The sequence below is a fragment of the Miniopterus schreibersii genome (assembly GCF_964146895.1).
Source record: "Miniopterus schreibersii genome assembly, chromosome: 22".
NCBI lineage: Eukaryota > Metazoa > Chordata > Mammalia > Chiroptera > Miniopteridae > Miniopterus > Miniopterus schreibersii.
In genome coordinates, this window is record NC_138124.1 from 5,885,122 (window position 1) to 5,898,387 (window position 13,266).

At 39.2% G+C, this 13,266-nt stretch overlaps 1 protein-coding gene across 4 annotated transcripts in view; it reads right to left on the minus strand.

Annotated features, from left to right (window-relative positions):
• The window catches only part of SCAPER (S-phase cyclin A associated protein in the ER), a 149,466-nt gene that overhangs the window by 79,560 nt on the left and 56,640 nt on the right, over positions 1–13,266 (minus strand). For all 4 annotated transcript variants that reach the window (XM_081124700.1, XM_081124698.1, XM_081124699.1 and 1 more), the window contains exons 22-23: positions 11,777–11,842; positions 7,674–7,800 (exon numbers count right to left, since the gene is read on the minus strand). In XM_081124700.1, the coding sequence (XP_080980826.1) occupies positions 7,674–7,800; positions 11,777–11,842 (193 nt within the window). The remainder of the gene's footprint in view (positions 1–7,673; positions 7,801–11,776; positions 11,843–13,266) is intronic.

Consider the following 13,266-nt stretch of genomic DNA (forward strand, 5'->3'; position numbering starts at 1 on the left):
CCATGTTCACAGCAGCGTTACTTATAACAACCAAGAAGATAAGGAAACCACCTGAGTGTCCGCAGATGCCTAAATGGATAAAGAAGGTGCGGTACATATATACAGTGGATTACGACTCAGCTATAAGAGGAGGAAATGCAACCATTTACAACAACACGGGTGCACCTTGAAGGGAATAAACAAAATACAGAAGAGAAAAACAACACAGGAAAACCAATGACACCAAAAGTCGGTTCTTTGAAAAGATCAACAAAATTGACAAACCCTTAACTACACTAAGAAAAAAGAGGACAGTCAAATGACTGATATCAAAAGTTCAAGTGGGGACGTTACTGGCCTTCCTGTACACAAGCACCAGGATACATGCTCAGAAGCATATTTTTCACAAAAGCAACCCAACTGCCCAACAGTGGTGGGATAAGCACATACTGTAGTAAATTTATATAATACACAGTATATAGCAATGGGAAGAAAAGCCTGTACAATGACATAAATTCTTAAATGCATAATCTTTACAGAGGCAAGACGCCAAATTATGGAGTAGTATTCCATTTATATAAAGTTCAAAACCAGACATATTTAAGCGAAGATACAATATTCAGGGATGGACCCTTAGGGGATAAAACTATAAAGAAAATAATAAAAGTATTTTCCAAAAAGTCAAAGTAATAGTTTATCCAAATATTAAGAGAAAGGAATGATTGGCAAAATACACGTGGGGAGGCAGAGGGTTCTGGGATGATGGCGATGACGGCAATGCTCTGTTGCTCAACTAGGAGTCATTGGGGTTTTTGCTGTTATAATTAATCATTATTCTGTACTATTGTGTTTTATGTAAACGTCTGTGTGTTATATTACATAAAGCAAGTGGTTTTAAAGAAGAATTTGCATAATCATAATAGAAAATATTACAAATTGTGTGAAAAATGTTCCTATAAACCAGCACTGTCAATATTCATCACTGAGTTTCCATAACAAATGTATTTGCTGTTAAAATAGTACTTTTCACAAAGAAGCCAGGTAAGTAACTAAAACAGTGTGTTTTTATAAAGGCAAGACTCACCATCTGAAAAATAACAAACTATTTAGAAATAATTAACTTTTTTGTTTTATTTTGTTTTTTACTGAGATATAGTTAACATGTGATAAAATACATAGAGTTTGGCCTTCAGTCTGATGAGTTTGGATAACTGCACACATTCATGCAACCATCGCCTAAAACAAATTACACAAACACTTCCTTCTTTCTTTTCCCCCTCTTCTTTCATTTTTTAAAATTGCAAACCATGTATAACCTCTATCAGGTTCTTGAAATAATTAATTTCTCTTCCCTTATAGTAGTCTTCTGATGCAAGCTAGTTGAAGAAGGTATGAAACACATTTTCATTTTACTTTGGGCCGTATGCTATACCTGTCACCTTCTGACAAAATATGGGTGTCATACAACTATGTACAGTTATTTATCAGCTGCTATAAGGAAACAACTACATAAACTGAGAATTTATTAAGTATGAGGGATAAAAATAAGAGGTTCTTAGGGACTAAATGTTTTCCAGTTCCTCTCAACTGAAGAATTCCAGCTGAAAATAAGAGAAGCAAGGGCAAAGGCAACCAGGAGGCTTAGTGAACAGGCAGTGTCTAGCAGGACCTGAGCATAAGTATCTGAACCCAATTAGGTTGAAAAAGCTCTCAGGGATTAGTGCTTTTTCTTCTGAGTCTAGGGAGGTGTTAAATAGCCACAAACTTCAGTTGGCAAGAAGCTGCGGGGGCAGGGGGCGAGGAGTGGGGGGAAAGAGTCTCTACCTTTCTAGCTTCCACAGTATCTGCTAGAATTTTCCAAGATGAACTTCGAAAACAACAGAGCACCGCAGGCTCTGTTATAGCTACCACGTCATGTGACATAACATCTCTGAATTCGTTTCACATTATGAATGCAGCCAGCTATGTGGTTTGCGAATTCAGGTTCAAGAGATTCACAGCTGAATCTCTATTTAAATTTGGCAGGATTCTAAAAACTCATGAAAGGAAACTGGAAAAACTCCACGTCCAATCCATCTGCTTCAACTGTTTACTTATAGAACGGCATACAAATGTCTCATCTTTCTGAGAGTCCACAGAATGGGTCTGGGATGCTGTTACTCTCCAAACTTACAGGTAATGTTGGTCATCACAGAGTAACGAGCAAAGGCAATGAAACGGAAATCACGCTCACTTGGACCAAATTTAACACCATGGCGAGGATGAGAAAAATGCCTGTGCATGTATGAGAACGTTTTAGAAACTCCTATTTGAAGTCATGAAACATTTCTGCAAAAAAGGGGTCTTTGGAGAAGACACTGATTTTTAACTTAAATTTTTAAATGTAATATTATTGTGAAATATGACATACAGAAAAGTCAGAAAGAAATCTAAGTACTATTTAAAGCATAATAACTTGAACATTGTGTAACTGCCATCTGATGAAGGAAAGGACTAGAAAAACACATGAAGCCACCTAGAAAAATCTCCCTGATCACACCTCCCACCTCCTCTCTGAATAATCACTTTCTTGGTTTTCATGAGAAATATTTTTGTATCTTCTTTACAGTTCTACTGTTTTAAGACAATATGGGCACTTCTGTCTGATCTTGAAAGTTATATAACTGAACCTTTAACAGTATGTATGTATGTATATGTATGTGTGTATTTTTTTGGTCATTTGTTCAGCTCACTTAACACTATCAGATACATCCATGCTGTTACCCACAGCGGCAGTTCATTCATTTTTATTGTTGAATAATATTCCATTATATGAACATACCATTTATGTATTTGGCTGCTGGCAGGTACTTGGGCTATTTTCCATATTTGGTAATTATAAACAATGCTGCCATTATACATCTGTGTACATATCTCGTGGGGCATATGTGCACTGGCTCCTCTAGGGCACAGACCTAGAAGCAACATGGGAAACACACGTCTGCAACTTCAGCTACAATAGCGAAGTGCTTTCTAAAGTGGCAGCACCAACTTCTATGATCACAGTGTATGAGCATTTCCGTAACTCTAGGTCTCAGCTGATGCTTGGCGTTTTCAGTACTTAATTTCTGCCATTCTGGTAGGTAAGGCACAGTATCACACTGTGTTTTGATGAATACAAATTCCTATTCTTAATGCAAATTTATCAATACTTCCCTTTATGGTTAATGTTTTTTGTGTCCGTTTCTTGCCCAGGTAAAACCTCAAAGTCAAGGTATCTTTCTATGTTACCTTCTAAAAGTCTGTTTTCTCTTTGTACATTTAGGTCCACCTGGAATTAATTTTTTGTTTATGACATGGGGTAAGATCAAGTTTCATTTTCTAAAAATAAGGATATTCAATGACTATAGCATCATTAACAAAATAAACCACACTTTTCCCTGACGCTTTGCGTGCTCAGTTTCCCTCCTAGACATAAGCAAGTGCCTCACACGTCGGGCATGAAGCATCCACACTTGGATAGGACGACTCAGGAATTCCATATGGTTCCATTCGTCTTTTTCTCCATCTTTGTATCTTAATTACTGCAGCTTTATAATACGTTTGATACCTGGTAAAGGAAATCCTCCCATATTATTCTTTTTCAATAGTGTCTTGGTCATTATTGGTTCACTGAAATTTCGTATTTTATTTTTAGAATCTCTCTCTCTACTTCCAGGAAATAAAATTTTAACTTCATAATATGAAGAATTTTAATTGGGCTCTCTCCTCTGCCATCTCGGTGTGTGAGGCTGCCTCTTCCTCACCATGTCTCCTCACTGGACTTTCAGGATCAAGAGGTGCCTGGCCAAGAAACAAAAGCAGAATCGGCCCATTCCCAATGGATCTGGATGAAAACTGGTAATAAAATCAGGTACAACTGATTTTAACGAAGACATATTCTTGAACATAGTAAGCATAGTTCTGGAGACCCTGTTATATTTGAAAATTATTTTGTTGAAATTATTTGAGACTTAGGTTGATAGTCCCTTCCTCCTGAGTGGATTTTCCATGTGCTTCTGTTAGGCACCTGGGATATCAGCAATTCAAGATCACTTTACTCTTTTCAGTGACTGGGATTTTTCCCAGCCACCCAGGTGATTTGAAGCCGAGCTGCAGTCTGTGCTGTGACTGGCTTACTTCCTATCTACCCCCTTTCCTGGTACATTCCTGTAACATAGAAACCCAAATCCTGGGTTTTCTTCTACAGTCCCCAGCCTCCAACAATGTCAAAGGTACTACTCAGCTTCCTATCCACCGCTTTTGAATCACCAATTGTATAGGTATTTCATCTTTGATTTCCTTAAAAGATAGAAGATGGAGTTTTAGGCCCTGTGACTAATATTTACAAGCCCTGAAGTTCTACTGTCTGCTTGCTCTTAGTCATAATGACTTCTTTACTTTTGTGCTTGTTTCTGACTATGGCTACTTGTTCCTATAAAATGATTTGAGAAGTTATCTGAGTCCTGGGATAAAGGTGTCTTCCTCCAATGGGGACTTGCATTTCCTCCTGCCAGATTCCTAGGGACATCACTAATTAGTCACGGAGTCCTTTAAAGTCAATTCAGCATCTGAAATAATAGTGATATGAACCTGGGCTACAGACGTACCCCAGGGGCGAGTTATGGTTCCTTACTTCTGTATGATGCCAAGAGGGTCCATGTCAGGGAGACAGCTCTGGTGGTCTTATCTTTGTGAAGGGAAAACCTCCTATGAGACTGATAACTTGGGCAGCCCTTAGGCTTTTACTTTTGTCCCCTCACTCATGAGGCATAGAAGTCATAACTCACATTTGCCAGCCTGGCAAATGCTCTTAGGGAACTCAGTTAAAAGTAAGCTTCCACAATTCCTGCTTTTCCTTTAACCCAGTAATTATTTAATTTCTTCTTAGCTCTTTGACGCTTTTAAGAAAATTATTACTTTTTTTTGCAGCACTTTTAGTTGTTTTTGTTTGTAGAATTGGTACAAACCCTATACCACCATATTTCTTACAGAAGTGGCTGAAGTTTGCTAAAAAGCGTGTAACATATACAACAAAGTTGACAAGCATTTTATTTCTGAACAGATTCACAGAGCTCAAAAAGCCAGAAGGAACCTGAGATACACAGTAACCCAGGTCTCCTCAGTGCTCTGATCTCTTCCATTACAGGACGGTTTCTGTGCATCACAAGTTTAACCTGTTTGCTCTAAAGCAGTTCTCAGAACTTCCTGACAATTACCTAAGGAAAACTGTGTCAAGCAACAAGAGGGAGCATCGTGTGTTGAGGCCAAAGTTAAGAGGGTAAAGCCCTCGAGCTCAGTGTCCCACCATTCCCCAGTGAGCGCCGCCCATGTCCCACTGGTCACTCCCAGGCTGCCTTCAAATTCTTCACTGGGGACTTTAGCTTTGGTACTTGATTTTGCTACTCCAGGCAGTTTCCAAACAAAAAGAAATGGTTATTTACAATTCCTAAACTGAAATCATAAATATCATCACTTGAATTTCACTGAAATGTCAGTACAACTCTCCAAACAAAATTCCACATAAAGCGAGTCCACCATGGCTGGGTAAAAAGAATTTTAGTTATAAAAGTAGGAAGGGGTCCGATGTGGGAGCATTTGGACTATTAGGTGGTTCTGCAGTGAACACTCTGAGGACAGCTTCACAGCGAGGTTCCAGACACAGGCCATTTAGACTGGGAGCCAGACCAGCTTTTTCTCCCCCAAATCATAAGGAATCAGTGGTGTTCCGGTAAATTGCCCCTTTGTGAATGAAATAACTTCACTTATATTTTCATAATGAATACCCTTCTTATAAAGATCATTTTACTTTTTCCTCAAAAATTCTGTAATTACTTCAATAGAAAACAATATTCAAGAGATAAGGTGCACATGGAGGTATTTTCAAGCAATTGCCTTTTTGTTCAAAGTATAAGTACCCTTTATAAAAAGTCCTTATAATAATTTTACAATAATTATAGAGATTTTTACAAGGCCCATCAAACCTTCAAACACCATGTGGCACATGTCCGACATTGACTAGTTTCTGAACTCTGTCATTCTGCAAGGGTGGTGCTGGGCAGAGCGGAGTCTGTGGCCCTGCCAGGGTCACAGCAAATGCGCTGCTCTCAGCCCCACAGAAGACTGCACTGTTTGAGGCCAAAATGCAGCTGAGTGCCACTTTGTAAATAAAGTTGGTCATAATTCCACCCCTGAGGCACGTGCCTTGACAAGGCCAGCAGCAGAGTCACCTGGGAACTTGCTAGAAATACAAAACCTTGGGACTCACTCCAGACCTACTGAATCAGAAAGCCAAGGACAGCCCAACAACCTGTGTTTTAACAAGGTGATTCTGAAGCAGACTAGAGTCTGAGGCTCCCCGCTTCAGAGAAATTCTCGTTCATTTGCTCTGATACGGAAATGTGTGAGCAGCACCGTCTCTAAATCTAGCTCTACACACACACACACGCGCACACACACACACACACACACACACACACACACACACACATCCAATTCTTGAAAACAAATGTCCACTGCCAGGAAAATGGAAAAAAAAACTGTGGTATTAACACAATGAAGTATTCACTATATAACAGAGAATATAAGTGGAGAACAGCTACATTTATAAGCTTAAATAAAACTTAGAACCATAATTTTGAATGTTGTAATTCACAAAAGTCTAGAGTATAATACTGTATAAGGCTAGACTAAATAATATATTATTTAACAATACATTTATATGATAAAGCAATAAAGCTATCTTTAAAGAACAAAGAAAAGTCACCCCTTTAATTCTGGGCAGTGTTTGCCTACCAGGAGCAGAGGTGTGGGGGGGCAAGATCACACTAGGAACAGTCTACTACTTAAGTTGGGTGGTGAGTTCACAGCTGCTCATTGTATTTATGTTACTTTTACCACTACAGTCTTTTTTATGTATAAATGTTATACAATAAACTTTAAACCCAGAAAATAAGAAACAAAAAAATACGGCCATTACCTTAAATAGAAAAATTAGAAACCACCTAAGAAATACAAATTATGTAAACTGTAATACATTGTTTGGTTTAAAAAATTTTAAAGACATGAAAAATTATTCATGATAAAATTATGTAAAATATGTACAGTAAAAGGATTAGAAAAATATACAATAAAGTGTCAACAATGGGCACTACAAGATGATTTATTTTTTCTTTGTACATTTAAAATTTTCTATTGTGAATAAAAACTTAAAATTATTAAGGATTTTTTCAACTGTCATTGAAACATTTAAATGACTCTGTCATTAAATGAAACTGCCAAATCTGCTAGAAACAGGCAGAAAATTGTTGTTTTGTGAAAATCTATCATTTATGAGCTTTATAATTCAAAACTTTATATTTTCTGACAAAAACTGTATACCTTTATTGGTATGACTCTATTTAAAATAATTTCATTTTGTTTGTGTGGAGAAAAAATATGACTGAGAAAACCATGACCTAAGTAGCATATTTTTGTTATTGAGGACTTCAATTAAAACAACTGAAAACAAGTTCGATTTAATTAAGAACAAAAGGAGATCATCCATCAATGGCTGACTGGCTTTTGGAAACACAGGAGAAATGCACATACTAGCCTCTGCCTTGTAGCCTTACGTCTTGTCTTAGTGAGAAAGAACCACAAAGATAGAGGCCAGAGGCCAGATATTAGTTACATACCTCTTTTTCCAATATTCTAGCAATCTCTCCTAGGGTCCGATCTAAAGCAGAAACCTTATTGTTTGCCCACGATCCACTGTCTTGTACTTGTAGTTGTTTTAGAAGATCTTTGGCTAATCGCTGAAGCCTTCAATACAAAATGAAATGGAAAGAAATGAAAGGGAATGTGACATTAATGAATTAGACTACAATATTTCATTTTTCTAAACTTTTTGAAACAAAAATTACCTCCATAATGATATTAGAAACTGCTTCAAAGAGCACCTGGGGGTAGAAATAAAAAAAAAACCCAATCCCAAAGCTGGTACAGCTTTCTATTCACCAATAACAATCTAGTCCTCATGGCACCAAAGGGAAGTAGAGGACAGCACTGTCCATGCACACGGTTGGGGAGAGCAGTTGTGGCCATCAGTTATCTCGGGACATTTAAACCAGAACAGAACTGGAGATGGGGAAAAGGTGAGAGTATAAAAGCAGAGAAAACGAGTGTAAGAACCTGAGCAGGTTTTCATAATTTGATTTAAATCTTCAAGCTGGCTGGATATTATAAGTATCCACGTGAAGTTGCTTTGGTATGTGAAATAATACAAACTCCAAAGACAGAAAGACCTGTGCTCGAAACCTGCCTCCAGCAGACCACGTGCCCACCCTGGGAGGGTTAAGTAACTACTCTGAATCTCAGTTTCCTCATTTTAAAAGTGGAGAGATATATATGTATGTGGATATATATATGTATGTATTTCCTTTCAGAGCTTTTGAAGATCACAGGTAATTAATACAACATACTGAACATCATTCACTAGCATAGACATTCAAAAAATGATCAGCTATTATTACTACTCATTGACAGAAGGTTCTCGATCTAACAAAAGGAAAAGGGAATATAAAAAGTACAAAAACTGAGTCAGAGCAACATACTTCTTTTCCCTTCCAATTGAATGTGGGCTGGAGTCCCATCCGATTAAAGCTGCTGACCTTATCGTGTGGGAGAATATTGGCAGCGAACTTCACTGTGTGACAGATAAGCAGCCACTTCAGCTTCTGGCGAGACAAAGCCTGCACACCATGTAACCAAATATCCAGCCTCAGCAGCGAATGCACATGAATCTAGCAGTCTTCTTACCAAGAATGCTCACATTCCACTGAAAACCAGAGGTACTTAGGGAGGCACAAGGACCATTTTAATTCACAGAATACAAGAGGCTTGTATTTCACCCTGAGGTAAATCAAATCTGGGATTCATGTGAGCCTACCCCTCAAGGAAGAGCGCCAAGGCAAGGGCACGCTTGGGTAACATGAGCTAAACCTCTGCTTCGCTGCCGGCCTCCTCAGAAGCACCACAAATAAAACAGCCTGTCTCAAGAAAAAGGCCTCAGATTTTAATTCATACCATAAATAATTATAGAATGTCACAGGATTGAAGCCCTGAAAGCCATATTTTCCCTACAGGGCAAAAATGGGAGCTGTTTAGAGGGTGCAGTTTTTAACACAGAAATTGTTATTTGGATTACTTCTGGCAGATAATTTTTCTAGCATGAAAGAAAAAGCGGAGGCTCCGTAACTACTAGTCCAAAATATGAGAAGTGTCTGTCAGGTAAATGGCTTTGTGAAGCATGTTGTATGGTCAGGTATTTTCTTCTCAAAACTTGAACAAATTCCAACAACTCCAAGTTCAGATCTGTCACTCGAGAATGTGAGATGTAAGAGTATCTCTGGAAGGAACCCTAACTTTTATCACAGTGAAGTTTGGGGGAGTTTGTAGGGATCACTGGGGAGATCTGCAAAAGTGTAAGAAGAGACTGGGTCCACGCTGGTGTGCTGGACAAGATGACGAACACATTAGCTTTTCTTTTGTTCACCTCCTCCATTTGAAAGGTACATGGTCTAAATTTAGGGCTACTGGTTACCCTTTTATTTTTAAACTATGCTTAAACCTATATTTTTAAATATAAGAGCTCAAAAAATCCGAACGTAAGATGAAAAGGTGTACAGATAACTGCGTCCTCCATTGCACACGTTCATTTCTGTCTGGCAGCATCCCTTCTTTTGGAAAAGAGCGCACCTTCCCCTTAGGCCCCTCGCCGCACCCTCATGCAGTCAGGTGGAAAGTGCCACTCACGCTGCTCCCAGTGGAAAGTGCCAGGAAATACACGTATGTTACTCGTAACATACATAGCTCCCTACACATTTACATCTATATTTATTTCCATTTATTATTTCTGTATATTGGAAAGTACGAGTTAAAACTGATACAGCCTTAGCCAGTGTGCTCAGTGGTTAGAGTGTCAATCCCCAGACTGAAGGGTCCTAGGTTCGAGTCCAGCCATGGGCACCTGCAGGAGGCAGCCAATGGATGTGTCTCTCACATTGATGTTTTTCTCTCTCTGTCTTCCACTCTCTCTGAAAAAACAATGGAAAAAAATTCCTCCAGTGAGGACTAAAAAACAAACAAAAAAACCCCCTGATACCTACAATTCCAAGTCCTCACCTTACAGTGTTTCTACTCTCCCTGGGTATATCTTTAACTCTCTTCTCCAGCAGTTAGCAACCTGCCTTCCACCATCCTTAATATATTTATTTACTGGACCAACCCCTACATATAACATCACCATCACTCCTTCTGTCTGTCTGCTACTGTCTCCCTGCTTGGGCTCCGACTGCCCATTCCAGGCTCTCCGGCCCTGCTCACCCTGCTTGGGTTTCAGCACCCTTTCCCAGGCTCTTCTCTTCATCTGGGCTCCTCCACAGAGATGTGCTCCTCACTGCTCTGACTCCCCACACCAGGCCCCGGGCCCTGCCCCATATGGAAGCTCCCTTCACTTTGCTTGGGCTCTGAGCCTCCACAGCTGGCTACCCCAGCCCCCCGCAGAAATGTCCACCTCAGCCAACTTGGGATCTGACATGCCTACAGTGCCACGGCTGCCTCCAGCCAGGCCCCAGTGCAGGTGGCTGCTCGGTGCTCTCTCATCTAGCAACCTCAGGACTGAAGTGTTCCAGAAAGGGGAGGGATAACTGGATGAAGAAAGAAAGATATCATTTTCATTTATTAGCTGGAATAATTTTATAAGGAGACACCTCTTCTCATCGACTATTTGGTTACCAAGTTCAATCAGTTATAATAATCACATTAATTTGGTAATCAGCCATTTAACTGACTTGCTTCTCTTGGGTTTTTCAGATATACAATATCATCGTAATCTTGATAATTTTGTTATCTTCTGTAAAATTTTATTTCCTTTTTTCCTTTTAGAATGGCAATGGCTAATAGTTCCAAAAAATAATAAAAGTACTTATCTGATAGATGTCTTACTTTTGACAGGCAAGAATATTTCTATGCTGAATATACTAGTTGCTACATCAAAATGCTATAGCATATGTATCAACAGCTATGTAGTTATAGATAGCCCTCAATTTGTGCATTTAAGAGTTTCTTGACTTTTTTCACCATTAAAAAAGTCATCTTTGTATATAACGATTTGGGCACATTTTGCATTATTTCACTGAGCAGCATGAAGTCTCCAGCACATGTCCTAAGCCCCAGATTCACATGCCTTTCCTAAGACCACAGCAACCTGCACCCCATCATCAAGGTGAGAACCTGCTGCACTGCACCTCTATGGACAGCATGCTAGAGAACAGCTGTTGTGTCGTTACACTCAAACCAGTAACGGAGTCTAAATCCTCATCTGTCCAAAGCGGCCGTCACAAGAGTCCTGAAAGAGGTCCCCCATGGCAGGAACCAGCAGTCTTGCCAGAACTTGCTCTGTCAGAACAAGTGATGTTTAGGATGAGATGATTCTTGACTGGGGGGACTGTCTTGTGCACTGAAGACTGTTTAACCTCACCCCAGGTCTCCAGGCACTGGGTGGCAGGAGCACTGTCTCTGGAGTTGTGATAATCAAAATGTTATCACATATCCCAGACACAGACAGAAGTCCCCTGGCAAAATTGTCCCCAGTTGGGTACCACTGTGTTAGGAGAATCAAGTTCTAGGCATCAGACACAAAGCCTGTGATCATGGGCATATGATGTGGATGAGATAAACTTTGTTGCAGGCAGAGACTAAGGAGACAGAGAACTAAAATGTAGGATAAAATACTCACTTTGCTTTGTAAGGTGAGTCAGAGCCAGAATTTTTTGTTTCCATTAAACTTTCATATTCCTTGGCCCTGAAGAAAAAAAAGTACAATTAGTGTTAGTTATTTTGCTGCTCATTTTTTATAACAAACAAAAACCTTGGCTATGTTTTTCCTCTTCCAAAATTAGGAACATTACTACATTATTTTTAATGCTTTGATTTCTGAGACTGCTTCTTTAAGATAGTATAAATACTGTCAAAAAAGACTTAAAAATACATATTTCCTTATAGGACAGAAAGCAGATTCATAACACTTCTGAGCTTATAGATGTTAAAATCATGAATATTAAATTTGAAACCATATTAAGTTTCTACAAAGTAGTTGAGGTGGCTGAGTATCTATGAACTCAAAAGGTATATAATATGCAAAACTAAATACAGGTAAAGAATGATCATTTAACTTTAGAAATAATTTAAGAGCCAGTAGAAAAAATTTGACCAGACACTCCAAGATTTGTTTTGTTTTGCTTTTGTTATTTATATTGACTAAATACCAAGTGTCTGGAAAAATCTGAAATAACACTTCTCTGCCACTGTTCAACTTGGCTCCAGCTTGCCTGAACCAGTTAGGTGATAGCCACCAACAGGTCATCAGTCTCACACAGGTGTCACTACAGCAATCCATTAGTGTTGGCTTAATTTGTCAATTTCTCTTTGGGGGGGGAGGAAAGAGCTACTTTAAATTTTAATTGCTCACCCAAAGGGCTAGCCTCAAAGAATTAGTCCAGCAACCTATGAAAGAATTAGTCACAATGTACACCAACACAGACAGCAATGCCAGGTGAAAAAAATAAAGTCTGCTTCAGAAAAAACATGAGTCACAAATGACAACAGGCCTAATAAGGAAAACGCAACCTAGCACAGGTTATACCTGGAACAAAATTAGTAACTAAATTAGAATTAAACAGTAAGTTATCTATTATTTAAACCTACACATGCTCAATACTATCAGCCAAAATACTAAGACATATCAAAATGGGGAAATAACCACTTTGTAGTTGCAAGTAATTATGAGCTCGTATGAAAGGTGGAAAAAGTAACCAGTATGCAGGCTGAATCCGTTCTCAGCATTGTGCCAGGGGCTGTATAATAACTGTCTCATATGTTCTGAAAAACTCGACATGGTATAATCTCCATCTTACAAAGAAATTGAGGCTCAGGAAGATGTCTGCTATATCAAAACATACACTTATCCGGGGATTGAAGTGGAGACAGTGAAGGAAGTAAGAGCTAGCTGTGTCGACACCTGTGGAAAGAGTTGTCCAGGAAGAGGGCACCTGAGGCTTTGAGGAAAGAAAACGACGCAATCTGACTTACATTTTACCAGGCTCACTCTGACTAGAGTGTTTACAATAGACTGCAAGGGGCAAGGGCAGAAACAAGGAGACCAACAGGGGCAACTGCAACAATCCAGGTGAAAGATGAGGGAGGCCCGGTCCAGGGCCAGCAGTGAAG